The following is a 26,833-nucleotide window of genomic DNA, read 5'->3' on the forward strand; positions in this document are numbered from 1 at the left end:
AAACTTAATTTTAGTGACCAGAGCCAGGCGGCTGCTACTAAAGCAAATATAATTATGGGATGTATCAAGAGAGGAATAGATTCTAGACATAGTTTTGCCCTTATACAAATCGCTGGTCAGACCACACATGAAATATTGTGTACAGTTTTGGGCACCAGTGTATAAAAAGGATATAGTAGAGCTGGAACGGGTGCAGAGGAGAGCAACCAGGATTATTAGGGGAATGGGGGGATTAGAATACAATGACAGATTACAAAATTTGGGATTATTCAGTTTAGAAAAAAGACGACAAGGATCTCTCCAAAGATCTTTTTATACCTAGGCCTGTGACCAGGACAAGGGGGCATCCTCTACGCCTACAGGAGAGGCGGTTCTACCATCACCATAGACAAAGGTTCTTTACTGTAAGAGCAGTGAGACTATGGAACTCTCTGCCGCAGGAGGTTGTTATGGCGGACTCTATGTACGTGTTTAAGAGAGGCCTGGATCATCATAGTATCATAGTATCATAGTATATAAGGCTGGAAGGAGACGCAAGTCCATCAAGTCCAACCTTCAAGAATTAAATAAATGTTTTATCCCCATAACCCGTGATATTTTTTCTCTCCAGAAAGTCATCCAGGCCTCTCTTGAACATGTACATAGAGTCGGCCATAACAACCTCCTGCGGCAGAGAGTTCCACAGTCTCACTGCTCTTACAGTAAAGAACCTTTGTCTATGGTGATGGTAAAATCGCCTCTCCTCTAGGCGTAGAGGATGCCCCCTTGTCCTGGTCACAGGCCTAGGTATAAAAAGATCTTTGGAGAGATCCTTGTACTGTCCGTTCAGGTATTTGTACATTGTAATGAGGTCTCCCCTCAGTCGTCTTTTTTCTAAACTGAATAATCCCAAATTTTGTAATCTGTCAGTGTATTCTAATCCCCCCATTCCCCTAATAATCCTGGTTGCTCTCCTCTGCACCCGTTCCAGCTCTATTATATCCTTTTTATACACTGGTGCCCAAAACTGTACACAATATTCCATGTGTGGTCTGACCAGGGATTTGTATAAGGGCAGAACTATGTCTTTATCATGAGAATCTATTCCTCTCTTGATACATCCCATTATTTTATTTGCTTTAGCAGCAGCCGCCTGGCTCTGGTCACTAAAATTAAGTTTACCATCCACCAATACGCCCAAGTCCTTTCTGGAGAGAAAAAATATCACGGGTTATGGGGATAAAACATTTATTTAATTCTTAAAGGTTGGACTTGATGGACTTGTGTCTTTTTCCAGCCTTATATACTATGATACTATGACTATAGGACGGCCCAGTGGTGTAATGAGTTACTTATGCACCTTGGGGAACATGTAAAAGGTGGGAATATTCAGATGCTCCACTGTTAGAAATTTAAGTTCACTCTTGTTTATAATGCCCGCTTGTGATGCAGATGTAAGTAAACGATCAATCTTCTTTTTGAAGACAACCGCAGGGTCGAAAGGGAGAGTTGTATTTAAATCGCGGTTGCCCAGTTGTCTCAGGGCTTCCTTTTTGTACATTTTGGGCCAGATGACAATGTTCCCCCCTTTGTTCGCTTCCTTAATGAGGAAATTCTTGTTGTTGTTCAGATAATACAGTACTTTGGGTTCTTCTAGGGATAAATTCTGTGATCTGTTGTTATCGGTTGGTAAACTTTTTATATCCTGCATGGTACAATCAAAGAAAATTTGTAACGAGCGGAATAGTTTAAAATTAGGCATACTTTGAGAGGGTTTTCTATGAGGGAATTTCTTTTTACCTGCGTCGTTGTTTTCTTCAAGGAGCTCTAATAAATCCAAAAACGTCTGTCTATCTTCTGTGGGAGTGTGTCCACCAGATTCGGTTGTTGATACAGTAATTTGAAGGCTATTTGCCTGCAGAAAAGATATAAATCTTTAGTGAATTCGAATTTATTTATCCGATTCATGGGTGAGAAGGACAGGCCCTTCTTCAAGACTTTCAGCTCAGTTGTAGACAGGTGGATAGAGGAAAGGTTAATGATTTGTAAATTATCAGACTCACCCGAATCGTTTTTCTTGCCTCGTACAGGTTTGTCACGCTTGTAGCTAGGGGACCAGTCTCGATGCTCTTGGGCCTCTCTGCTGTTAGGTCCTTGTGATTGTGTAGGGATATCGGCCCGAGAGTTATCGGAATCACTGTAATCGGACGATTGTGAGTCCTGAGAGGCAGTAAGATCACCGGATGTAATAGGCCTAGGTCTAAATCTTCATTTATTGCCCGTGTGTGTCCATTTGTAGATTTTGCCTGTGTCGTAATCATCTTTTTCCCAGGCAAATTTGTCCTGTTTCCCTTTGATGATGTCTTTTTCAAAGGTGTCAATAATGTCCTTAAGTTTTATCCAAAAAGGTCCAACTAGACTAGAGGCATCAAAGGTGAGTAGTCTAGTTTCTAGGTTTTTGATTTGTTTCCTCTGGTGGTGTAGCAGGTTACGATCATGATCAAGTAACATATTCGTCAAGATATGGGAGCATTGCCATAAACCTTTCTCCCAGGTTTCTTTTTCTTGTGCATCCACTTCACAGGAGGGAAAGATCTGGACTCTTAGTCCCCTGGGGAATATTTTTACCTTCAAATATTCCTCCAAGCATCTGATGTTCCACCAAGTTTTCGTAAAAGCTTTATGTAAGTTGATCAACTCATTGGAGAGTCTGTTGAAGTCTGTATTATTGCTGAGAGAAGAAGTTTCTTGGAAGATATCTCCAGTCCGGCTGCTCCAGAGTGCCTCCCTGGTCTGTAGGTCCATGGTACAAATAAATGGATAAAAACTCCCCTGAAAGTAAGAGAATATGTGAAACAAAGGGGAGGGTAAGTGTGATACGTAAATCCTATAAGGTAAAAAACAATGTATAGACTAGAGTGGTCATAGTGTCTAATAATGAATCAATATGGGATCAAAAAAGTAAATAATCAAGATAAAAAACACCCAGAAAAACAAGGTATGGGGAACCCTTGTTAAGTATACTGAACACACAACATGGGTGAAAATAACTCAAACGGCATCCGAAGCGATTATGCACATGAAAAACAAAGAAAAGAGGATGCGTACATGTAGTCAAATAATTTTATTGAGCAAGCAAAGATAAAGTATTTAAAGACAATTAAAAACACAAATCCAGATAAAAATACCCACTGTGTATGGATGAGTATGCAATGTAGAAAACCAATACATAATGTGAGCTCCATGTACAGAAAATAATCAAAAGGTGTATGAGCTTTAATGCGTGAGGGGAGAAGACTTGTTAGTGTATGAATAATAAATACTATGTAAGGATAAATACCAGTGATAAACCAATGAATTGTAACACGAAAAAGAAAACAGGTAGCAGGCAACTACGTCTCTTCCACATATACGATACACCTTGACAAATGCTGGGTCTGCAAATTCACTCGGTGGTGCACTCCGGGTGCGACATAACAGCCAACAATGCGAAGAACAATCCAAATAAAGAAGAGGAAACGGGTCACTCACCGAAACGTGAAGATTTATTGAAGCCGGTTGGAGCAGGTAGAGAGGTGCCGGACACGCCACAAACGACGGACCGTTTCGCGCTACAAGCGCTTTTTCAGGTCTGTGACATCATATGGTGGGCAGGACCTCTGCTTATAAGCAGGTTCCGGCTCAGTAACCATGGATACTGTGAACACAACTACCACCACATGTTTAAAAAACACAAGTAACTGCATGCACATTAATACAAATAGTATTGTTTGACTTAGTACATAGAGAAGTTCTAGCTTAAGTACAGTATTGGTTATAAGAATACATTTAGCTCATTACGATCATTTAACCCTATCGGTCCCATGGCTTTTGTGCGCATCATCCATTTTGCTTCGCAACTGAGGAGCTCTTTATTTCTGTCTCCTCCTGCCGGGTTAATATTAACCTTTTCAATGCCTGCGAATCTCAGTATCTCAGAACTACCTGAGTGAACACTTCTCACGTGTTCAATTAATCTCGGTGAGCCATGTCCCGTTCTTATGGAGCTAAGGTGTTCACGAAGCGAATGTGTAAGTGTCGAATTGTTTTTCTTATATAAAATCTACGGCACGGACAGATAATTACATATACAACATATTGTGATTTACAATTTATAAAATGTTTTAATGTATGGTTTATATCTCCCATGGTAACCTTTTTTGTGCCGAGATTAAAGTTGCAATAATTGCACTGCCCACATTTAAAGTTACCATGTGGGATGTGTCGATCAAGCCAAGTGTTCTCTCTATCGTGGAATCTGCTATGTACCAATTCACTCCTCAGCGTTTTACTACGTCTAAAGGAGATTAATGGTCTAGTTTCCATCGTATTCTGTAGTTGTGGGTCTGTCGCTAATAGATGCCAATTTTTTAAGATTGCAGATCTCATATTTTCCTGTGAGTTGTAAGTAAAGGTAAATGCAAATCTCTGTTTTTGTGTATCTTTTCTTTCTTGCAAAATTGGGATTTTACGTTTGAAAAGAAGATCTGATCTTCTTACTTTCATGACATTTGAACGAGCCTTTTTTAATACGTGTTGGGGATAACCTCGCATTCTCAGGCGATTTTCAAGTTCATCTTCCTGGGAGTTAAAGGTATCTTCCTCGCTGTTGATTCTTCGTAGACGAAGCATTTGACTGTAAGGGATGCCATCTTTTGTATGGAGGGGGTGAAAGCTATTATAATGTAAGATTGAGTTGGTAGCTGTCTCTTTTCTATACCCCTCTGTGGATAGCCCTTTTTCTCCAATCACTACTTTGACATCTAGAAATTCTAACGATTCTCTGCTGAATTTTGAAGTAAATTTCATATTCATATTGTTTAACACATGCAAAAAAGCGGGGATGTGCATACAAACTGGCCTCAAAGGTAAAGATCCAATAGAAAAACACTTTATTATAATGCCATAGCACTTGTATTAAAAACATTTAAAAACATATGGCCACACATGCCAAAAAATACAATGCATGAATGCATACAATACATGCAATATGCTTGAACCCCCCCAAACGGGTCCGGTATGGATGAACTACGGTGTAAATGTAAGAATTTTTGTCTGTGAGGACTGATATTATGTACAATTCAAGTAAATCTAACCAATAAAGTGGCACGTGCCGAAGAGGTGATGAAAAATGCAACCTAAGCCATAGGTAGTCTATTGTATAAGGTCCAAACAGTGTAAAATAGATATCACCGTGTAGTTTGTTGGGGGATGGAGAGTTGTGCCCCACGCGTTCCGCCTCCACAGGCTTCCTCAGGGGTATAGTCTGTGTGGGGTGCTGGGCATTGTATATATCATGAAGATAAATGATTTGAGAGGACTCACCTGTGTGTTGACTCTGTGTGAGGTTGCGTGTGTTATGCGGCCATGCTGGAGCGCACTGCGCATGCGCCCGCCCAGCGCTCGCGAGACCGGCACAATCCTCCGCCTCCTGCTTGTGCCGGCCGCGCGTCACCGGGCGGGCACACCCACAGCCCGCCCCCAGCACCGCCCCATCTGTCCTAGAGCTAAAGGTAAGTATGTTGTAGTGTGATATGTGGGTGGCAATGAGAAACGTAGTTTACCAGCTGTATAAGCAATGTATGGACGAGTATAATCATGAAATGAAAAGTGGAATGATGGTTTTTATGTGTGTGTTTGCGTATATTGATGAGCAGGGGGCATGGTACTTGTAATGTAATACCAATGACGATGACTTTTTTGTGTGTATGAGTGGAGTAATGGCCTGCGGTGACTAGAAGAGAAAGATGTATAGAGTGGGCTCCTATGGTGTACGGGGGGACGAGTATAGATGCGTGACATAAATGTGATGTGAAGTGGGTGAGATTGAAATATCTAAACCATTACTCTAATATGTGATATGCACTGGTGTGTATGAACATATCGTGAATAGTGATAAAAAACCTATAAGCCATGGATGTCCAATGGTGAGAATAATGTCCTTTGATGTGTTCTTCTTTTGGTGCTGATCTGGTGTCATACGGATCGTTTTTTCATGTGGCTGGTCTTCTTGTATTGTTCCCGAAGTCAGGAAATCGGTATTTTCATTTCTCGATAATGGCCACTATTTTCTCCAATATGCACACGTCAGTGAAATTGTGACTAGTGAAAAAGCAAATAACAGCAAAATATAAGTGCTAGGTAAAGTAAACTTGGGACATCATTGGAATAAAAGAAATGTGGAATCAAGACTGATACAAGTGATAAGAAAATATGTGTTATACAGTACTGCCCTCATGTCAAGTAGGAGCCTCTTAGAAAACTAAAAATGCAGATTATACCTGGATAAAGAAATGGATGTTGTTGAACTCACTCATACCTGTTTGTAAAATCCCGTAAATAGCCATTCTTCATTGAGTCCTGTTGGTGTCATTGTATCTAATTCATAGATCCACCTTGATTCTTTTTGTAAGAGTAGTGGTATGGGATTACCTCCTCTGATGTTAGTGTCGATTTTTTCGAGACCGTATATTTTTATACCTTTGCAGTAACTGTTGTGAAAATTAAGGAAATGCATGGCCACGGAAGTAAGGCTCTTATCTTGTTTGAAATGCTTTTTGGCCATGTTGACGGTGGATAGATGTTGCTGTATTCTCTTTTTTAAAGGTTGTGTCGTCTGCCCCACATAGAATTTTGGGCATGTGCATTTGATTAGATATACCACGTTTTTGGTTTTGCAGTTGATGTATTGCTTTAGTCTATATGCACGTTCGTTAGCGGGATTGATGAGAGAGTCCGTATTGGCCATATATTGACAGATATTGCATTCGCCACAGGAGAATGTTCCCCTAATTTTGTGCCCACCAGTTGTGTGGGTGGCCGGCTGTACGAAGTGACTTCTAGTGAGATGGTCTTTTAGATTTTTTGCTCTCCTGGCTATTATGGTAGGTCTTGTGCCTATATATGGATTGAGTTTGGGTTCACTTCGTAAAATGTTCCAATTAGTGCTTAGGATTTTGTGGATATCTTGCCATTGATTGTGATACGTTGTGATGAGTCTGACCGTATCTTCCGCTTTTGGTTTTTTGCTGGGTGTTAGTAACGTACTTCTTTCTCTGCCTTTTGCTCGCATATACGCTTGTGAAATGATTTTCTTGGGATAGCCTCTTGCTCTTAATCTGGTGGTAAGTTCGTTGGCATGAATCTTGTAGTCTTCATGGTTACTGCAGTTTCTTTTCAGTCTAAGAAATTGACTGTATGGAATTGCTTTTTTCTGATGGTGGGGGTGAAAGCTTTCAAAATGCAAGATGTTGTTCGTCGCTGTCTTTTTTCTAAATAGTGAAGTCCTGATTTTTCTTTGGTGAATGTATAGTTTGAGGTCCAAAAATTCAACCGACATGTCTGAAATGCAAGGAGAGAGTTTCACATTGATCGAATTTGTGTTAAGTTCACCAATGAAGGCTATACAATCTTCCTTCGACCCCTGCCACAAAAATATGATATCGTCAATATATCTATACCACTTAATGATGTTGGAGTGGTATGCTGTGGTTGGGTGCACGTGTGTCTCCTCCCACCACCCTAAAAAGAGATTAGCGTAGGAGGGGGCACATCGTGCACCCATGGCCGTGCCTGATGTTTGTCTGAAGAAGACTTTGTTGAATACAAAGTAGTTATGATTAAGCACAAAAGATAGAAGATCCAGGATAAAAGAGTCATGCTTACGATCTGAGTTTGTTTGCTTGTCCAAGTGGTAGGTCACTGCTTTTATCCCAACATCATGTGCTATGTTTGTATACAGTGACTCGACATCCATTGTGACTAGGAGAGTGCCTGCTTCAACTTCAATATCCTCTAGTTGTTCGATTAGATGCATTGAATCTCTCACATACGATTCAAGTTTGAGCACTAGGGGCTGGAGAAAGAAATCAAGGTAAATACATGCCCGTTCACATAGTCCCCCAATTCCGGCCACAATGGGCCTACCTGGTGGTTGAGTTGTTGACTTATGGATTTTCGGGACAAGATAGAACGTAGGTGTAATTGGTGTCTCAACGGTCAGGTAAGTAACTTCCTTTTTTGTGATGATGCCTTGATGTTCAGCCTCAACGAACAGTCTATCAATTTTTCGTTTGAAGATATGTGTTGGGTCTCCAGGGAGCCTAGAATAAAATTTTTGATTACTCAGTTGTTTTTCAGCTTCTAGCATATAGTCCTGCACGGCCCAGAGTACTACGTTACCTCCTTTATCCGCTTCTCTGATGATGAAAGTCTTGTTGAGGCTAAGTGATTTAATTGCCTCTTTTTCTTCTTTGGAGGTGTTGTTGGCCCGGCCCTTATCCATTTTTAGATGTTTTAAGTCATGAAGTACTGTGTGGAAAAAAACGTTGACTGCCGGACATAGACCCAAAGAGGGGGTGGATTGGGAGGGAAGTCGACTGGGAAATTTCTTACCTCCCTGTGTAGCGGAGACATCTTCATTTTCTCTTAGTAATTCCAATAAGTCTGTAAAGACTCTTCTGTCTGTCTCAGAGAGGCTGTCCATCAGGGATGGCTGTTGATGCAGAATTTTAAAGGTGAGTTGCCTGCAAAATAAGTATAGATCTTTGGCAAAGATGAATTTGTCTAGAGTTTGAGTTGGGGAAAAGGTTAAACCTTTCTGTAAGACTGATATCTCAGCTTCCGTTAGAACATGTGGAGAGAGATTGATGACTTGTAATTTATCTTTGTTGTTAATTGTACTTACCTGTTTGTCTATCTCCGATATTGGCGATTTGTTCTTTTGTGTCCTGGTGACACATCTCTGTGTTTCGGACCCCTTTTTCGGGTGTTGGATCTGTCTGGGCCGGTATCCACATCGCTGGCATCCGTGGATAAAAAATCACTTGATATTGATTCAGAGGTGGCCTCAGCTTTGTTTGAGTTACTGTTTGGTAATGGCTGCCTTTGGATAGGGTACCTTCTCATCCCTCTTTTGTTGCCCTTATGTGTCCATTTATATTGTTTTTTGAGTTGATAATCTTCTCTATCTCTGTTGAATTTTGATCTTTTGCCCTGTTTTATTTCATTTTCATATTTTTCCAAGATGTCTTTCATTTTGTTTTGAAAGGGTAACACTTGGTTTTGTAAATGAAATTGTAAAAATTTAGACTCTATAACCTTGATTTTCTCTTTGATTTGTTCCAAGAGGGCCCGGTCATGTGTCAGTAACATGTGTATCAATATTGTTGAACATTGTGTTAAGCCTTGCTCCCATGTGTCTTTGAAGGAGTCCTCCACCTCCCAAGAAGGGAAGATTTGGACTCTCAATCCTCTGGGCATAATGCCCTGTTTGATGTATTCTTCTAGGCTTTTGATGTTCCACCAAACTCTTATGTAAGATTTTTGTAGTTCTATGCATTCCTGAGTGATATGTTTGAAATCCTGATCTGCATGTTCCTCAGCCTCTTTGGAAAATACCGATGCCACCTGACTATTCCATAATAGCTCTCTAGCATTCATGTCTAAAGCCATAATGTCAGAAACAACTGCACTGGGTGCGTACTCTCAAACCATGTAATATAACTGTAGTGTGTCAGTCCTGAATAAGGATCCCACAGGAAAAGACCAGAGATCCTGAAAAAACGTCTGAAAACAGCTGATGTATGGACTAATTAGCCACACATCCCTATATACGAAGTATAACACATGCAAAAAAGCGGGGATGTGCATACAAACTGGCCTCAAAGGTAAAGATCCAATAGAAAAACACTTTATTATAATGCCATAGCACTTGTATTAAAAACATTTAAAAACATATGGCCACACATGCCAAAAAATACAATGCATGAATGCATACAATACATGCAATATGCTTGAACCCCCCCAAACGGGTCCGGTATGGATGAACTACGGTGTAAATGTAAGAATTTTTGTCTGTGAGGACTGATATTATGTACAATTCAAGTAAATCTAACCAATAAAGTGGCACGTGCCGAAGAGGTGATGAAAAATGCAACCTAAGCCATAGGTAGTCTATTGTATAAGGTCCAAACAGTGTAAAATAGATATCACCGTGTAGTTTGTTGGGGGATGGAGAGTTGTGCCCCACGCGTTCCGCCTCCACAGGCTTCCTCAGGGGTATAGTCTGTGTGGGGTGCTGGGCATTGTATATATCATGAAGATAAATGATTTGAGAGGACTCACCTGTGTGTTGACTCTGTGTGAGGTTGCGTGTGTTATGCGGCCATGCTGGAGCGCACTGCGCATGCGCCCGCCCAGCGCTCGCGAGACCGGCACAATCCTCCGCCTCCTGCTTGTGCCGGCCGCGCGTCACCGGGCGGGCACACCCACAGCCCGCCCCCAGCACCGCCCCATCTGTCCTAGAGCTAAAGGTAAGTATGTTGTAGTGTGATATGTGGGTGGCAATGAGAAACGTAGTTTACCAGCTGTATAAGCAATGTATGGACGAGTATAATCATGAAATGAAAAGTGGAATGATGGTTTTTATGTGTGTGTTTGCGTATATTGATGAGCAGGGGGCATGGTACTTGTAATGTAATACCAATGACGATGACTTTTTTGTGTGTATGAGTGGAGTAATGGCCTGCGGTGACTAGAAGAGAAAGATGTATAGAGTGGGCTCCTATGGTGTACGGGGGGACGAGTATAGATGCGTGACATAAATGTGATGTGAAGTGGGTGAGATTGAAATATCTAAACCATTACTCTAATATGTGATATGCACTGGTGTGTATGAACATATCGTGAATAGTGATAAAAAACCTATAAGCCATGGATGTCCAATGGTGAGAATAATGTCCTTTGATGTGTTCTTCTTTTGGTGCTGATCTGGTGTCATACGGATCGTTTTTTCATGTGGCTGGTCTTCTTGTATTGTTCCCGAAGTCAGGAAATCGGTATTTTCATTTCTCGATAATGGCCACTATTTTCTCCAATATGCACACGTCAGTGAAATTGTGACTAGTGAAAAAGCAAATAACAGCAAAATATAAGTGCTAGGTAAAGTAAACTTGGGACATCATTGGAATAAAAGAAATGTGGAATCAAGACTGATACAAGTGATAAGAAAATATGTGTTATACAGTACTGCCCTCATGTCAAGTAGGAGCCTCTTAGAAAACTAAAAATGCAGATTATACCTGGATAAAGAAATGGATGTTGTTGAACTCACTCATACCTGTTTGTAAAATCCCGTAAATAGCCATTCTTCATTGAGTCCTGTTGGTGTCATTGTATCTAATTCATAGATCCACCTTGATTCTTTTTGTAAGAGTAGTGGTATGGGATTACCTCCTCTGATGTTAGTGTCGATTTTTTCGAGACCGTATATTTTTATACCTTTGCAGTAACTGTTGTGAAAATTAAGGAAATGCATGGCCACGGAAGTAAGGCTCTTATCTTGTTTGAAATGCTTTTTGGCCATGTTGACGGTGGATAGATGTTGCTGTATTCTCTTTTTTAAAGGTTGTGTCGTCTGCCCCACATAGAATTTTGGGCATGTGCATTTGATTAGATATACCACGTTTTTGGTTTTGCAGTTGATGTATTGCTTTAGTCTATATGCACGTTCGTTAGCGGGATTGATGAGAGAGTCCGTATTGGCCATATATTGACAGATATTGCATTCGCCACAGGAGAATGTTCCCCTAATTTTGTGCCCACCAGTTGTGTGGGTGGCCGGCTGTACGAAGTGACTTCTAGTGAGATGGTCTTTTAGATTTTTTGCTCTCCTGGCTATTATGGTAGGTCTTGTGCCTATATATGGATTGAGTTTGGGTTCACTTCGTAAAATGTTCCAATTAGTGCTTAGGATTTTGTGGATATCTTGCCATTGATTGTGATACGTTGCTTATACAGCTGGTAAACTACGTTTCTCATTGCCACCCACATATCACACTACAACATACTTACCTTTAGCTCTAGGACAGATGGGGCGGTGCTGGGGGCGGGCTGTGGGTGTGCCCGCCCGGTGACGCGCGGCCGGCACAAGCAGGAGGCGGAGGATTGTGCCGGTCTCGCGAGCGCTGGGCGGGCGCATGCGCAGTGCGCTCCAGCATGGCCGCATAACACACGCAACCTCACACAGAGTCAACACACAGGTGAGTCCTCTCAAATCATTTATCTTCATGATATATACAATGCCCAGCACCCCACACAGACTATACCCCTGAGGAAGCCTGTGGAGGCGGAACGCGTGGGGCACAACTCTCCATCCCCCAACAAACTACACGGTGATATCTATTTTACACTGTTTGGACCTTATACAATAGACTACCTATGGCTTAGGTTGCATTTTTCATCACCTCTTCGGCACGTGCCACTTTATTGGTTAGATTTACTTGAATTGTACATAATATCAGTCCTCACAGACAAAAATTCTTACATTTACACCGTAGTTCATCCATACCGGACCCGTTTGGGGGGGTTCAAGCATATTGCATGTATTGTATGCATTCATGCATTGTATTTTTTGGCATGTGTGGCCATATGTTTTTAAATGTTTTTAATACAAGTGCTATGGCATTATAATAAAGTGTTTTTCTATTGGATCTTTACCTTTGAGGCCAGTTTGTATGCACATCCCCGCTTTTTTGCATGTGTTATACTTCGTATATAGGGATGTGTGGCTAATTAGTCCATACATCAGCTGTTTTCAGACGTTTTTTCAGGATCTCTGGTCTTTTCCTGTGGGATCCTTATTCAGGACTGACACACTACAGTTATATTACATGGTTTGAGAGTACGCACCCAGTGCAGTTGTTTCTGACATTATGGCTTTAGACATGAATGCTAGAGAGCTATTATGGAATAGTCAGGTGGCATCGGTATTTTCCAAAGAGGCTGAGGAACATGCAGATCAGGATTTCAAACATATCACTCAGGAATGCATAGAACTACAAAAATCTTACATAAGAGTTTGGTGGAACATCAAAAGCCTAGAAGAATACATCAAACAGGGCATTATGCCCAGAGGATTGAGAGTCCAAATCTTCCCTTCTTGGGAGGTGGAGGACTCCTTCAAAGACACATGGGAGCAAGGCTTAACACAATGTTCAACAATATTGATACACATGTTACTGACACATGACCGGGCCCTCTTGGAACAAATCAAAGAGAAAATCAAGGTTATAGAGTCTAAATTTTTACAATTTCATTTACAAAACCAAGTGTTACCCTTTCAAAACAAAATGAAAGACATCTTGGAAAAATATGAAAATGAAATAAAACAGGGCAAAAGATCAAAATTCAACAGAGATAGAGAAGATTATCAACTCAAAAAACAATATAAATGGACACATAAGGGCAACAAAAGAGGGATGAGAAGGTACCCTATCCAAAGGCAGCCATTACCAAACAGTAACTCAAACAAAGCTGAGGCCACCTCTGAATCAATATCAAGTGATTTTTTATCCACGGATGCCAGCGATGTGGATACCGGCCCAGACAGATCCAACACCCGAAAAAGGGGTCCGAAACACAGAGATGTGTCACCAGGACACAAAAGAACAAATCGCCAATATCGGAGATAGACAAACAGGTAAGTACAATTAACAACAAAGATAAATTACAAGTCATCAATCTCTCTTCACATGTTCTAACGGAAGCTGAGATATCAGTCTTACAGAAAGGTTTAACCTTTTCCCCAACTCAAACTCTAGACAAATTCATCTTTGCCAAAGATCTATACTTATTTTGCAGGCAACTCACCTTTAAAATTCTGCATCAACAGCCATCCCTGATGGACAGCCTCTCTGAGACAGACAGAAGAGTCTTTACAGACTTATTGGAATTACTAAGAGAAAATGAAGATGTCTCCGCTACACAGGGAGGTAAGAAATTTCCCAGTCGACTTCCCTCCCAATCCACCCCCTCTTTGGGTCTATGTCCGGCAGTCAACGTTTTTTTCCACACAGTACTTCATGACTTAAAACATCTAAAAATGGATAAGGGCCGGGCCAACAACACCTCCAAAGAAGAAAAAGAGGCAATTAAATCACTTAGCCTCAACAAGACTTTCATCATCAGAGAAGCGGATAAAGGAGGTAACGTAGTACTCTGGGCCGTGCAGGACTATATGCTAGAAGCTGAAAAACAACTGAGTAATCAAAAATTTTATTCTAGGCTCCCTGGAGACCCAACACATATCTTCAAACGAAAAATTGATAGACTGTTCATTGAGGCTGAACATCAAGGCATCATCACAAAAAAGGAAGTTACTTACCTGACCGTTGAGACACCAATTACACCTACGTTCTATCTTGTCCCGAAAATCCATAAGTCAACAACTCAACCACCAGGTAGGCCCATTGTGGCCGGAATTGGGGGACTATGTGAACGGGCATGTATTTACCTTGATTTCTTTCTCCAGCCCCTAGTGCTCAAACTTGAATCGTATGTGAGAGATTCAATGCATCTAATCGAACAACTAGAGGATATTGAAGTTGAAGCAGGCACTCTCCTAGTCACAATGGATGTCGAGTCACTGTATACAAACATAGCACATGATGTTGGGATAAAAGCAGTGACCTACCACTTGGACAAGCAAACAAACTCAGATCGTAAGCATGACTCTTTTATCCTGGATCTTCTATCTTTTGTGCTTAATCATAACTACTTTGTATTCAACAAAGTCTTCTTCAGACAAACATCAGGCACGGCCATGGGTGCACGATGTGCCCCCTCCTACGCTAATCTCTTTTTAGGGTGGTGGGAGGAGACACACGTGCACCCAACCACAGCATACCACTCCAACATCATTAAGTGGTATAGATATATTGACGATATCATATTTTTGTGGCAGGGGTCGAAGGAAGATTGTATAGCCTTCATTGGTGAACTTAACACAAATTCGATCAATGTGAAACTCTCTCCTTGCATTTCAGACATGTCGGTTGAATTTTTGGACCTCAAACTATACATTCACCAAAGAAAAATCAGGACTTCACTATTTAGAAAAAAGACAGCGACGAACAACATCTTGCATTTTGAAAGCTTTCACCCCCACCATCAGAAAAAAGCAATTCCATACAGTCAATTTCTTAGACTGAAAAGAAACTGCAGTAACCATGAAGACTACAAGATTCATGCCAACGAACTTACCACCAGATTAAGAGCAAGAGGCTATCCCAAGAAAATCATTTCACAAGCGTATATGCGAGCAAAAGGCAGAGAAAGAAGTACGTTACTAACACCCAGCAAAAAACCAAAAGCGGAAGATACGGTCAGACTCATCACAACGTATCACAATCAATGGCAAGATATCCACAAAATCCTAAGCACTAATTGGAACATTTTACGAAGTGAACCCAAACTCAATCCATATATAGGCACAAGACCTACCATAATAGCCAGGAGAGCAAAAAATCTAAAAGACCATCTCACTAGAAGTCACTTCGTACAGCCGGCCACCCACACAACTGGTGGGCACAAAATTAGGGGAACATTCTCCTGTGGCGAATGCAATATCTGTCAATATATGGCCAATACGGACTCTCTCATCAATCCCGCTAACGAACGTGCATATAGACTAAAGCAATACATCAACTGCAAAACCAAAAACGTGGTATATCTAATCAAATGCACATGCCCAAAATTCTATGTGGGGCAGACGACACAACCTTTAAAAAAGAGAATACAGCAACATCTATCCACCGTCAACATGGCCAAAAAGCATTTCAAACAAGATAAGAGCCTTACTTCCGTGGCCATGCATTTCCTTAATTTTCACAACAGTTACTGCAAAGGTATAAAAATATACGGTCTCGAAAAAATCGACACTAACATCAGAGGAGGTAATCCCATACCACTACTCTTACAAAAAGAATCAAGGTGGATCTATGAATTAGATACAATGACACCAACAGGACTCAATGAAGAATGGCTATTTACGGGATTTTACAAACAGGTATGAGTGAGTTCAACAACATCCATTTCTTTATCCAGGTATAATCTGCATTTTTAGTTTTCTAAGAGGCTCCTACTTGACATGAGGGCAGTACTGTATAACACATATTTTCTTATCACTTGTATCAGTCTTGATTCCACATTTCTTTTATTCCAATGATGTCCCAAGTTTACTTTACCTAGCACTTATATTTTGCTGTTATTTGCTTTTTCACTAGTCACAATTTCACTGACGTGTGCATATTGGAGAAAATAGTGGCCATTATCGAGAAATGAAAATACCGATTTCCTGACTTCGGGAACAATACAAGAAGACCAGCCACATGAAAAAACGATCCGTATGACACCAGATCAGCACCAAAAGAAGAACACATCAAAGGACATTATTCTCACCATTGGACATCCATGGCTTATAGGTTTTTTATCACTATTCACGATATGTTCATACACACCAGTGCATATCACATATTAGAGTAATGGTTTAGATATTTCAATCTCACCCACTTCACATCACATTTATGTCACGCATCTATACTCGTCCCCCCGTACACCATAGGAGCCCACTCTATACATCTTTCTCTTCTAGTCACCGCAGGCCATTACTCCACTCATACACACAAAAAAGTCATCGTCATTGGTATTACATTACAAGTACCATGCCCCCTGCTCATCAATATACGCAAACACACACATAAAAACCATCATTCCACTTTTCATTTCATGATTATACTCGTCCATACATTGCTTATACAGCTGGTAAACTACGTTTCTCATTGCCACCCACATATCACACTACAACATACTTACCTTTAGCTCTAGGACAGATGGGGCGGTGCTGGGGGCGGGCTGTGGGTGTGCCCGCCCGGTGACGCGCGGCCGGCACAAGCAGGAGGCGGAGGATTGTGCCGGTCTCGCGAGCGCTGGGCGGGCGCATGCGCAGTGCGCTCCAGCATGGCCGCATAACACACGCAACCTCACACAGAGTCAACACACAGGTGAGTCCTCTCAAATCATTTATCTTCATGATATATACAATGCCCAGCACCCCACACAGACTATACCCCTGAGGAAGCCTGTGGAGGCGGAACGCGTGGGGCACAACTCTCCATCCCCCAACAAACTACACGGTGATATCTATTTTACACTGTTTGGACCTTATACAATAGACTACCTATGGCTTAGGTTGCATTTTTCATCACCTCTTCGGCACGTGCCACTTTATTGGTTAGATTTACTTGAATTGTACATAATATCAGTCCTCACAGACAAAAATTCTTACATTTACACCGTAGTTCATCCATACCGGACCCGTTTGGGGGGGTTCAAGCATATTGCATGTATTGTATGCATTCATGCATTGTATTTTTTGGCATGTGTGGCCATATGTTTTTAAATGTTTTTAATACAAGTGCTATGGCATTATAATAAAGTGTTTTTCTATTGGATCTTTACCTTTGAGGCCAGTTTGTATGCACATCCCCGCTTTTTTGCATGTGTTATACTTCGTATATAGGGATGTGTGGCTAATTAGTCCATACATCAGCTATATTCATATTGTTCTTATTCAGGTATGTGACGAAACTATCAAATTCCACCTCGGAACCTTCCCAAATTAGGAAGACATCGTCCACATACCTGAAAAAGGATTTAATGGAACTGACATATGGATTATTGATTGTGATCTCTCTTCGAAAACCGCTAAAAAATATTTGCCAAAGTGCAGACAACTGGTGTCCCCATAGCGGTTCTGACCAAATGTAGGAACCACTTGCCATTAAATTCAAAGGCGTTATGTGACAGAATGAATGTTAAAGAATCGCAGACAAAGTCTATGAATGGCTCGCTTTTTTCCGTATTAATTAATACATCTCGAACTGCCGATACTGCAGTGTTTTGAGGAATGCGAGTATATAGGCTTTCAACATCTATAGATGCAATACTGTAATTCTCCAACCATGCAATCGTCTCAAGGCTCTTTAGAAAGGAATTTGTATCTTTAAGGTATGATGTGATGTCCTGCAGTAGTGGGCGGAGAAGCCAATCAATGTACTTAGAAAGAGGTTCTGTGAGAGATCCAATACCGGCAACGATCAGGCGACCGGGGGGATTCGTTAAAGATTTGTGTATCTTGGGGATGAAATACCAACTCGGTTTTCGAGGAAATTGGGGTAGAAGTTTAGTAGCACATTGTTCAGACAGAACTCCCCTCTCTACATATCTCCTAAGGTGGGTCTGGAGCCTATCTTTAAATTTTTGTATAGGATTTTTATCTAGGGTCATGTATGTGGTTGTGTCAGACAACTGTCGATGGGCTTCTTGGATATAGTAGTTTTTATCCATAATTACTATGTTTCCCCCCTTGTCCGCAGGTTTCACTATTATGTTTTTGTTGGAACGGAGAGTCAAAAGTGCTGCCTTCTCCTGAGCCGAGATGTTATCTTTCATGCGAGGATAAATTTGTGCGCGTACATCTCTAAGTACTTGATTATAGAAAACTGCGAGTGGAGTACCTGCGGGTAAGGGGGGAGAAAAGGTTGATTTTATACCACCTGAGAAATTTTCAATTTCTATGGTCTCAGGTTCTGCTAAGTTGTCATCCTCCAATGATAGCAATGTAGTGAGGACCTCTCTGTCATCTCGAGAGGGTGGAGTGTTGGCAATGAAGCCTAGTGGACCTACAACTGCAGGTATTTCTCCTGCTTTCTTTTCTATTGGTTGCGAAGGATTACTATTAAACCATTTATACAAGTTGATTTTTCTCACAGCTTTATATAAATCTATTTCGAAGTCCACTTCATCAAAATTCTGAACTAATGCATAACTGAGTCCTTTGGATAGTAGATTAACACAGTCCTGTGGCAAAGATAATTTGGATAGGTTCACCACCTCTCCAGACTCCCTCAGTCCAGTATTTCTGGTTTCTCCTTCATTTATTATTTTCTCCACGATACTTGCTTGCGTTTCGTTGCCAAGTTTCTTTTCCGGTTTTCTGCTATGACGTCCTCTTCTAATTTTTCGTCTAAAGGGGATGCGATTTTTCCAGTCCCTGAGTTATCTTTATTTTTCGGTTCACTTTGATTTGCGGACGAAGCTATTTCCATAGTTCCATTATCTTCCGAGGTACTAGTGTCAGACTCGGTCACCCAATACTCTGACGATCTTCTTTTTGTATTCTTCTTCTTCTGTTGGTTTTTCTTATGAGAAATGTTTCTTTTTTTATCTTTCATGTTCCATGAAAAGATTTGCTTTTCATCATAATCTGATTTATCACGCAGAAATGTATCTCGTTTTTTTCCTTAATTTCTGTTTGGATGGTAGCAATTCTTTTTTCCAATTTTTTAAGGAAAAGTTGTAATTGGGATTCGTTCAGTCGAGTTCTTAATTCTATTTTTGCTTTACATAGATCAGTGACAATTTTTTCATATTCCAATTCGTTGCGTCGTAATACCAATAGCATCAAGTTCGACGAATGTTGATGGTATAATCTGTTCCACTCTTGAACAAATTGGGGATCAGTTTGATATATCGAAGGTTCTTTATACACTCTTAGTCCTCTGGGGACACGGCAGTTTGCTTGATAAGACTTTAGGGACTCGATGGTCCAGAAAAGACGGACTTCTTTTTCAGATAGGGTTTGTATTCTCAATTCCAAATTTTTAGTGCTTAAGACTTGTAATGTGTCTTGCAAGTTACAAAGTTCAAAAAACGTGCCGGCATTCTCTCTACCTGCATGTATAGCAGTTTCAACCATATCAGATTTTATATAGGAAAAACAATTCGACACTTACACATTCGCTTCCGTGAACACCTTAGCTCCATAAGAACGGGACATGGCTCACCGAGATTAATTGTACACGTGAGAAGTGTTCACTCAGGTAGTTCTGAGATACTGAGATTCGCAGGCATTGAAAAGGTTAATATTAACCCGGCAGGAGGAGACAGAAATAAAGAGCTCCTCAGATGCGAAGCAAAATGGATTATGCGCACAAAAGCCATGGGACCGATAGGGTTAAATGATCGTAATGAGCTAAATGTATTCTTATAACCAATACTGTACTTAAGCTAGAACTTCTCTATGTACTAAGTCAAACAATACTATTTGTATTAATGTGCATGCAGTTACTTGTGTTTTTTAAACATGTGGTGGTAGTTGTGTTCACAGTATCCATGGTTACTGAGCCGGAACCTGCTTATAAGCAGAGGTCCTGCCCACCATATGATGTCACAGACCTGAAAAAGCGCTTGTAGCGCGAAATGGTCCGTCGTTTGTGGCGTGTCCGGCACCTCTCTACCTGCTCCAACCGGCTTCAATAAATCTTCACGTTTCGGTGAGTGACCCGTTTCCTCTTCTTTATTTGAATAAACCAATGAATACCAATGATAAACATATGAATGGAGCCACACATGGGCAACAATCTGGCTACAGAACCTAATACATGAAAGATAAGTGATCGTCCAACACAGAGAAAATACAAAACCTGTTTACTCGCCTTGTTTTGCATGCGGTGTGGGTTTGGTGTGGCCCCGTGGACCTCTATACCTACATCTTTGATACACAGGCTCTATCCATCAGCATTCAGGTCCCTTTGTTCTTTGTAAGTCCACCGTCTATATATATGAGCATTTTGACACTCTGTTGGCACTCGTCCTCAATTGAGGATTCGTGATGACACTATCTGCTGTCCTTATAATTTTTGACAATGCGTCTTTATTGAATTAGTATAACTAATTTTATGTATTCCTGCACTTTATATGTCTACTTCACGTGGTACTCTAATATTTCATGTTGGTTGCGTTTGTTCCTAACACTTGTTAGTACTTTTTTCCGGATACATACTATATGCACTTTATTAATAAATTCATGTTGTCGATGATTTAAGTGTTATTTATATTTATTCATATTTGATTTTCTCATGACCATATTATACACACAAGATACTTACCTTATATCTTCAGCACTATAGCACTTTCTTACTGTAAATATGGTTAATTCGCCATTACATATGTGGTCATTTTCACTGCGCCGACTTTTATGTCGCCGACTATATTTGTGTGTTTTTGCTATTTTGCACAATAATATTGTTCCAACCTTTTTAAGTATATATGATTTTTTTCATTTTTGGTAATCATCACTTTAACTGTGATTTACTTACTTCTCTTGCGCCAATAATTGGGACCACATAGTATTACTTGGAACGCAAGCCTTATCTATGCGTTATCATTAGACGCGGCCTCTTCCACCAGGTGACACGCAGACTTTCTCCACATCCATTAACTGTTATGCTCTGGGTTGGATACGCCTCCCAACCTCAGCTTTCGTTTCCGGTTCACTGGGTTGACACATGACACACACATCCGTTGCAATTGGTCCGCGGCTCCACATCGGGGCTGCCGGAAGCATTTAAGGTGAGCTCACCTGCCCTAATGGATACCTCTGATGAAGCCTACGAGTTAGGCAATACACGTGGGGCGTTTTCTCTGTGTTGGCGATCACTGGTAATACCTTTCATGTATTAGGTTCTGTAGCAAGATTGTTGCCTATGTGTTGCTCCATTCATATGTTTATCATTGTATTCGTGTTGGGTTAATTTCAGTGTAATTTTTGATACTCTCTGGTATTTATCCTTACATAGTATTTATTATTCACGCATTGAAACTCATACACCTTTTGATTATTTTCCGTACATGGAGCTCACATTATATATTGGTTTTCTACATTGTATACTCGTCCATACACAGTGGGTATTTTTACCTGGATTTGTGTTTTTAATTGTTTTTAAATACTTTATCTTTGTTTGCTCAATAAAATTATTTGACTATTTGACATGTACACATCCTCATTTCTTTGTTTTTCATGTGCATAATCGCTTCGGATGCCGTTTGAGTTATTTTCACCCATGTTGTGTGTTCAGGTTCGATAGACAGCTATCCTGACCAGAGACACAGGAGGCTTCATAGGCAAGAAAGCATATGTTTTCTTACCCTTTTATGGAGCTGCATTCCCCACCTCCTGCGTTATTCAGTCAGACTTAGTGAGCCCTTTCCTGCAGCTGCACACAATCCTGGACTCTGCTCTGGAAGGAAGTTATTGCGCTAACTGATTTGGATCTGCACACTAAAATCTGTGTGCCACTCTGAATGTATTGATCTCTGCTCCAAATTGGAGATTAATATATATATATATTAATGTGTATATATATTTATATGTATATATATATATATATATATATATATATATATATATATATATATATAGATATATATATATATATATATATAAAATGTGAATGCAAAGAATCACAAAGACAAGGCCATGGTTTCTAAGATTCTCTTGCAGTAAATCTCCTTTAACGTCTCCTTATCTCTGCCTCCTAGAGGACTTCTTAAACAAAGACTTTAACCATGGCAAACTTTAACTCCTTCTATCCTCTTTACAAAGAATTTGATAGCAGCTGCTCATTGTACAATCAGCTTTCCGTAATTAATACGTTCTCCCGCTGTCAAATTACCCCTGGTTCCTCTGGTCGTGAAATCACAACCTCATGGTTTCTTATAACGACTCATGAGGGCCTTGTGCTTCCTCAGCGTGCTGCGCCGATACTATCCCTCTCTAATGTCCCTACTGAAAAGGAATCAGGTCTATGGGCACCACCACATGAATACCAGTACAAAGTACCAGTACCAGCCCCAAGCCCCTACTCACTCTTCAAGGCTTGGGACTCCTTACTATCCCTCCCTACATAACCATCCGCCCAAAATTAAAATATAACCATCAGTGTCTGCTATATAAGACCCGAACACAACTCAATAATCAATATTTTCACCACTGCAGCAATAACCACACCCATTTGGGAGAAGGCTAAGAGTAACCTGGGTTGTCAAGGACACTAAAACAATGTATAAATTCTTGGAGCTACGCAGCAGAGTCCGAGGCCTGTCACTTAGGCGCAGTCCTCGGGTCGGCTATGAAGCGAAACTAACTAAAACACTGGACCAACATCGCAGGTAAGACAAGGATTCACAAAAAATCATTGAACTTACCGTGTTCAGGTGAGTTGATGAAGCTCAGGTCAATTAAGTGAATGGTCAGAAAACACACTTTGATTGCCAGCCGGGGGCCCTCTCGGCTCCTCAAATGTAGATCCGAATCACGGCACCAGCTGTCAAGTTCTGCCCCTGTACACACAACCTCACACACAACCTCAGGTTCTCTAATGACTAATAAAATTCACAGAGTGAGCTCTAAAGAAATCACACCAAGACAGAAGTATGGTATAATATCTCAATCTCTGTGAAGTGATGCCATGAAAGGCTAGGCAAATGTGAGAAACTTTATTTGCGTCACAAAGGATTATACATAACAGGACCTGGGCTTGATTAATTAAAGATAAGAAGTAATGTCCATAGTTCATTGGTTAGTATTATCAAATTATCACATGGACATCCAAGAAACAAAATCTGTTCTCCTTGGAGTGGGCAGTATCATAAATCAGCCAAGCCAAGGTTTATGTTGTAATGTACCTTCAGAGGAAGGGGGCTCCATCCCTTTCCTCTTGGCACCCTGCGTTGCGATGACAGGGTGCCGTCTTCAGTGCTGTCTTCTCGGTCCTGCCCCTGGTAGCTGCCTGTCAGCTTATACAGATGCATAGGCTGACACATTTAATGCACTGCAATACATGCTTATTGCAGTGCATTAGTATGAACTATTGATCACATGAACAGAGCTGTATGAGGTATATAACGGAAAAATGCACTCAAATGTGGAATTAACTCTTTTTTGCCGTTTCGTAACATATAAAAAAAATAATAAGTCCCCAAAATGGTAGCAATGAAAAACTCTGTACTTCTAAGTATGAAAAAGTTAATGGAGTAAGAATATAGTAAAGGTAATAACCAAAGAATATGTTAGGAATGCCATTTGGAATGTGTAGTGAAAGACATAAAAACAGAGCCCACAAGAAAATGGCACAAATGCGGTTTCTTGCCAATTTTACATTTTGAATTATATTTCCACTTCCCAGTACAAGGGATGGAATATAAATACCGTCACTAGGAAGTAGAATTTGTCATGGAGAAAATAAGCCCTCATACAACTCTGTACATGGAAAAAAGTTATTGATATTTGAATTATATTTCCACTTCCCAGTACAAGGGATGGAATATAAATACCGTCACTAGGAAGTAGAATTTGTCATGGAGAAAATAAGCCCTCATACAACTCTGTACATGGAAAAAAGTTATTGATATTTGAAAGCGGGGAGCGATAAACAGAAAGTAAAATGGAAAAAGCCCATCAGGGACAAGGGGTTAAAACGCCCCCAATACCACATGATAAAAAGTTTACAAATTCTCTGGAATAAGGATTATTAATGTGGAGGCAATCCAAAGCCTCCACTTGTGATAACATTTTTTGGTAACATTTTGTTTCCAACACGTTAACTAATCGCATGGTAAATTCAATCCCCGAGGGGTTCTACAAACACGTAATGGCATCTGAAAACTATTCTGCCCTACAAAAGCTCAATGGCTCCTTCCCTTCCTCACCCACCATGTGCCCTGACAGTGGGTTACATCCACATGTGGGGTGTCCTCTTACTCAGAAAAAAACTGTGGGGTGTAAACCCCACACACTGTGCTCACTGCACTCTATGTATAGTGTGCGCGGTGAGTGTGTTCACTAAGTGTGTGCTGTGTGTGGTGAGTGGGTGCTGTGTGCGGTGAGTGGGTGCTGTGTGTGTTGAGTGGGTGCTGTGTGTGTTGAGTGTGTGCTGTGTGCGGTGAGTGAGCGCTGTGTGCGGGGTGGGTGAGCGCTGCGAGTGGTGAGCTGTTCGCGGTGTGCATGGAGTGTGTGCTTGAGAAGATTTTTTTTCATAAATAGCGTCTATTAACATTAGATAATGCTATGAGTTATACATATGTATTACCAACATTTTCATACGCGCGGTGAGTGTGTTCACTAAGTGTGTGCTTCAGCTAAAAATACTCCCCAAAAATAGTAAGAGGAGTATTATTACCCTTCAGGAAAAATGTTGGTGCGACCTCTGGGGTCGTCTGTAAGTCGGGTGTCCTTAAGTACCAACAATAACATTTATTTGCTGAAACTGAACTACCCTTTTTAAAGTACTAAAAATGGATCTAGAAAACTGTATGATATTTAGTTCTACTTATGTTTAAAACCATCTTAAAGTTATACATATTATGTGTGTAATTTATTGTTGTTTTCTTTTATGTTTGTGTCCTTCTAGGCGTTTAGGATTTTTGGGTCTTTACAAAGGTCTAGAAGCAAAACTACTTCAAACTGTCTTAACAGCAGCGCTTATGTTTCTTGTATATGAGAAATTGGCCAACTTGACATTTCGGCTTATGGCTCTAAAAGGTTAATAAGAAAAGATAAATGTTATAATTTGAAGATGTGTCTTCCTTTTGTAAGTCAATCAGAAGGGTTTGTTTATCCATTAAAATATCTTTAAAACCTAATAAAAGTTTTTTTTGTTTTTATCCTACTTTCCACATTGTGTAATATTTTATGCTGCCTGGAGATCAAAATTGAAGAACACAACATTTCCTAAATGTCACGGTCATTATGTAGTCCTATTTAATATATCCTAACGTGTAAAATAGCAGTATTCTAAGCTTATTTCTTTAACTTTATTTTGTTAAAGAACAGTGATTAAAATTAGAGAACACTTTTAGATACCTGTAAATTATTACAATAGGATAGCGGAGGTGCTGGCGGTAGTGTACAGGTGTCTGTTCTGTACTAAACAGCAAGGAGAGATACAAAGGTGGATACAAATACATAGCACTAACTTACACTATGCAACATAATTTTTTATTATACCCCAAAAAATGATAGAATACATTCAAATGAAATTATTAAAATAAACATGTGTAATCAACACTATTCGTATATAGAAGTTCGATAATACTTATATGCATTAGACAGTGCCTATATAGTGCTTATATAGTGCCTATAATAACTATAATGTCAACCATAAATTGTAAACCATGAACAGTAAATATATAGTAACTAACTAATGTAGACATATATATCACGGTTAACATTGGTAAGATCACAGGCTGGGCAATGTGTTAGGGTGACACTAAAGGGCCCAAGTGCCTTCCCCTGCCAAAAAATGTAAAAAAAAATAATAGTAAATAGTATAAAATATACACTCACCGGCCACTTTATTAGGTACACCATGCTAATAACGGGTTGGACCCCCTTTTGGCTTCAGAACTGCCTCAATTCTTCGTGGCATAGATTCAACAAGGTGCTGGAAGCATTCCTCAGAGATTTTGGTCCATATTGACATGATGGCATCACACAGTTGCCGCAGATTTGTCGGCTGCACATCCATGATGCGAATCTCCCGTTCCACCACATCCCAAAGATGCTCTATTGGATTGAGATCTGGTGACTGTGGAGGCCATTTGAGTACAGTGAACTCATTGTCATGTTCAAGAAACCAGTCTGAGATGATTCCAGCTTTATGACATGGCGCATTATCCTGCTGAAAGTAGCCATCAGATGTTGGGTACATTGTGGTCATAAAGGGATGGACATGGTCAGCAACAATACTCAGGTAGGCTGTGGCGTTGCAACGATGCTCAATTGGTACCAAGGGGCCCAAAGAGTGCCAAGAAAATATTCCCCACACCATGACACCACCACCACCAGCCTGAATCGTTGATACAAGGCAGGATGGATCCATGCTTTCATGTTGTTGACGCCAAATTCTGACCCTACCATCCGAATGTCGCAGCAGAAATCGAGACTCATCAGACCAGGCAACATTTTTCCAATCTTCTGCTGTCCAATTTCGATGAGCTTGTACAAATTGTAGCCTCAGTTTCCTGTTCTTAGCTGAAAGGAGTGGCACCCGGTGTGGTCTTCTGCTGCTGTAGCCCATCTGCCTCAAAGTTCGACGTACTGTGCGTTCAGAGATGCTCTTCTGCCTACCTTGGT

At 40.5% G+C, this 26,833-nt stretch overlaps 2 protein-coding genes across 12 annotated transcripts in view; one reads left to right on the forward strand and one right to left on the reverse strand.

Moving 5' to 3' along the window:
* Nucleotides 1-25,367, forward strand: part of SLC25A17 (solute carrier family 25 member 17) — a 556,889-nt gene extending 531,522 nt beyond the window's left edge. For 7 of the 11 annotated variants that reach the window (XM_072126804.1, XM_072126800.1, XM_072126803.1 and 4 more), the window contains one exon: nt 25,110-25,367. In XM_072126804.1, coding sequence (XP_071982905.1) covers nt 25,110-25,245 — 136 coding nt within the window. In that variant the 3' untranslated portion in view covers nt 25,246-25,367. Of the gene's footprint in view, nt 1-14,354; nt 14,520-14,832; nt 15,953-16,082; nt 17,252-25,109 lie in introns of those variants that run through there. The other 4 variants (XM_072126798.1, XM_072126799.1, XM_072126801.1 and 1 more) reach the window with 4 other exon arrangements.
* On the reverse strand, nt 4,933-8,108 carry LOC140103643 (uncharacterized). Its single transcript, XM_072126797.1, has 4 exons — nt 7,945-8,108; nt 7,684-7,873; nt 6,338-7,359; nt 4,933-6,120 (listed from the first exon to the last, which is right to left on the reverse strand). Exons 2-4 carry the CDS (start codon nt 7,832-7,834, stop codon nt 6,106-6,108), a joined length of 1,188 nt encoding a protein of 395 aa, XP_071982898.1. The 5' UTR covers nt 7,835-7,873; nt 7,945-8,108; the 3' UTR covers nt 4,933-6,105.
* Nucleotides 25,368-26,833: the final 1,466 nt, after the last annotated feature.

This window comes from Engystomops pustulosus, chromosome 10 (genome assembly GCF_040894005.1).
Source record: "Engystomops pustulosus chromosome 10, aEngPut4.maternal, whole genome shotgun sequence".
In the NCBI taxonomy this organism is placed as follows: domain Eukaryota; kingdom Metazoa; phylum Chordata; class Amphibia; order Anura; family Leptodactylidae; genus Engystomops; species Engystomops pustulosus.

What these genes read in the sequence shown, in the direction of transcription:
- LOC140103643 (XM_072126797.1), bottom strand. Translation starts at nt 7,834, where the DNA reads ATGCATCTAATCGAACAACTAGAGGATATTGAAGTTGAAGCAGGCACT. An exon ending in CAAGCAAACAAACTCAGATC is followed by an intron (nt 7,360 to 7,683) that starts GTAAGCATGACT and finishes CTTGCATTTCAG; the next exon opens with ACATGTCGGTTGAATTTTTG.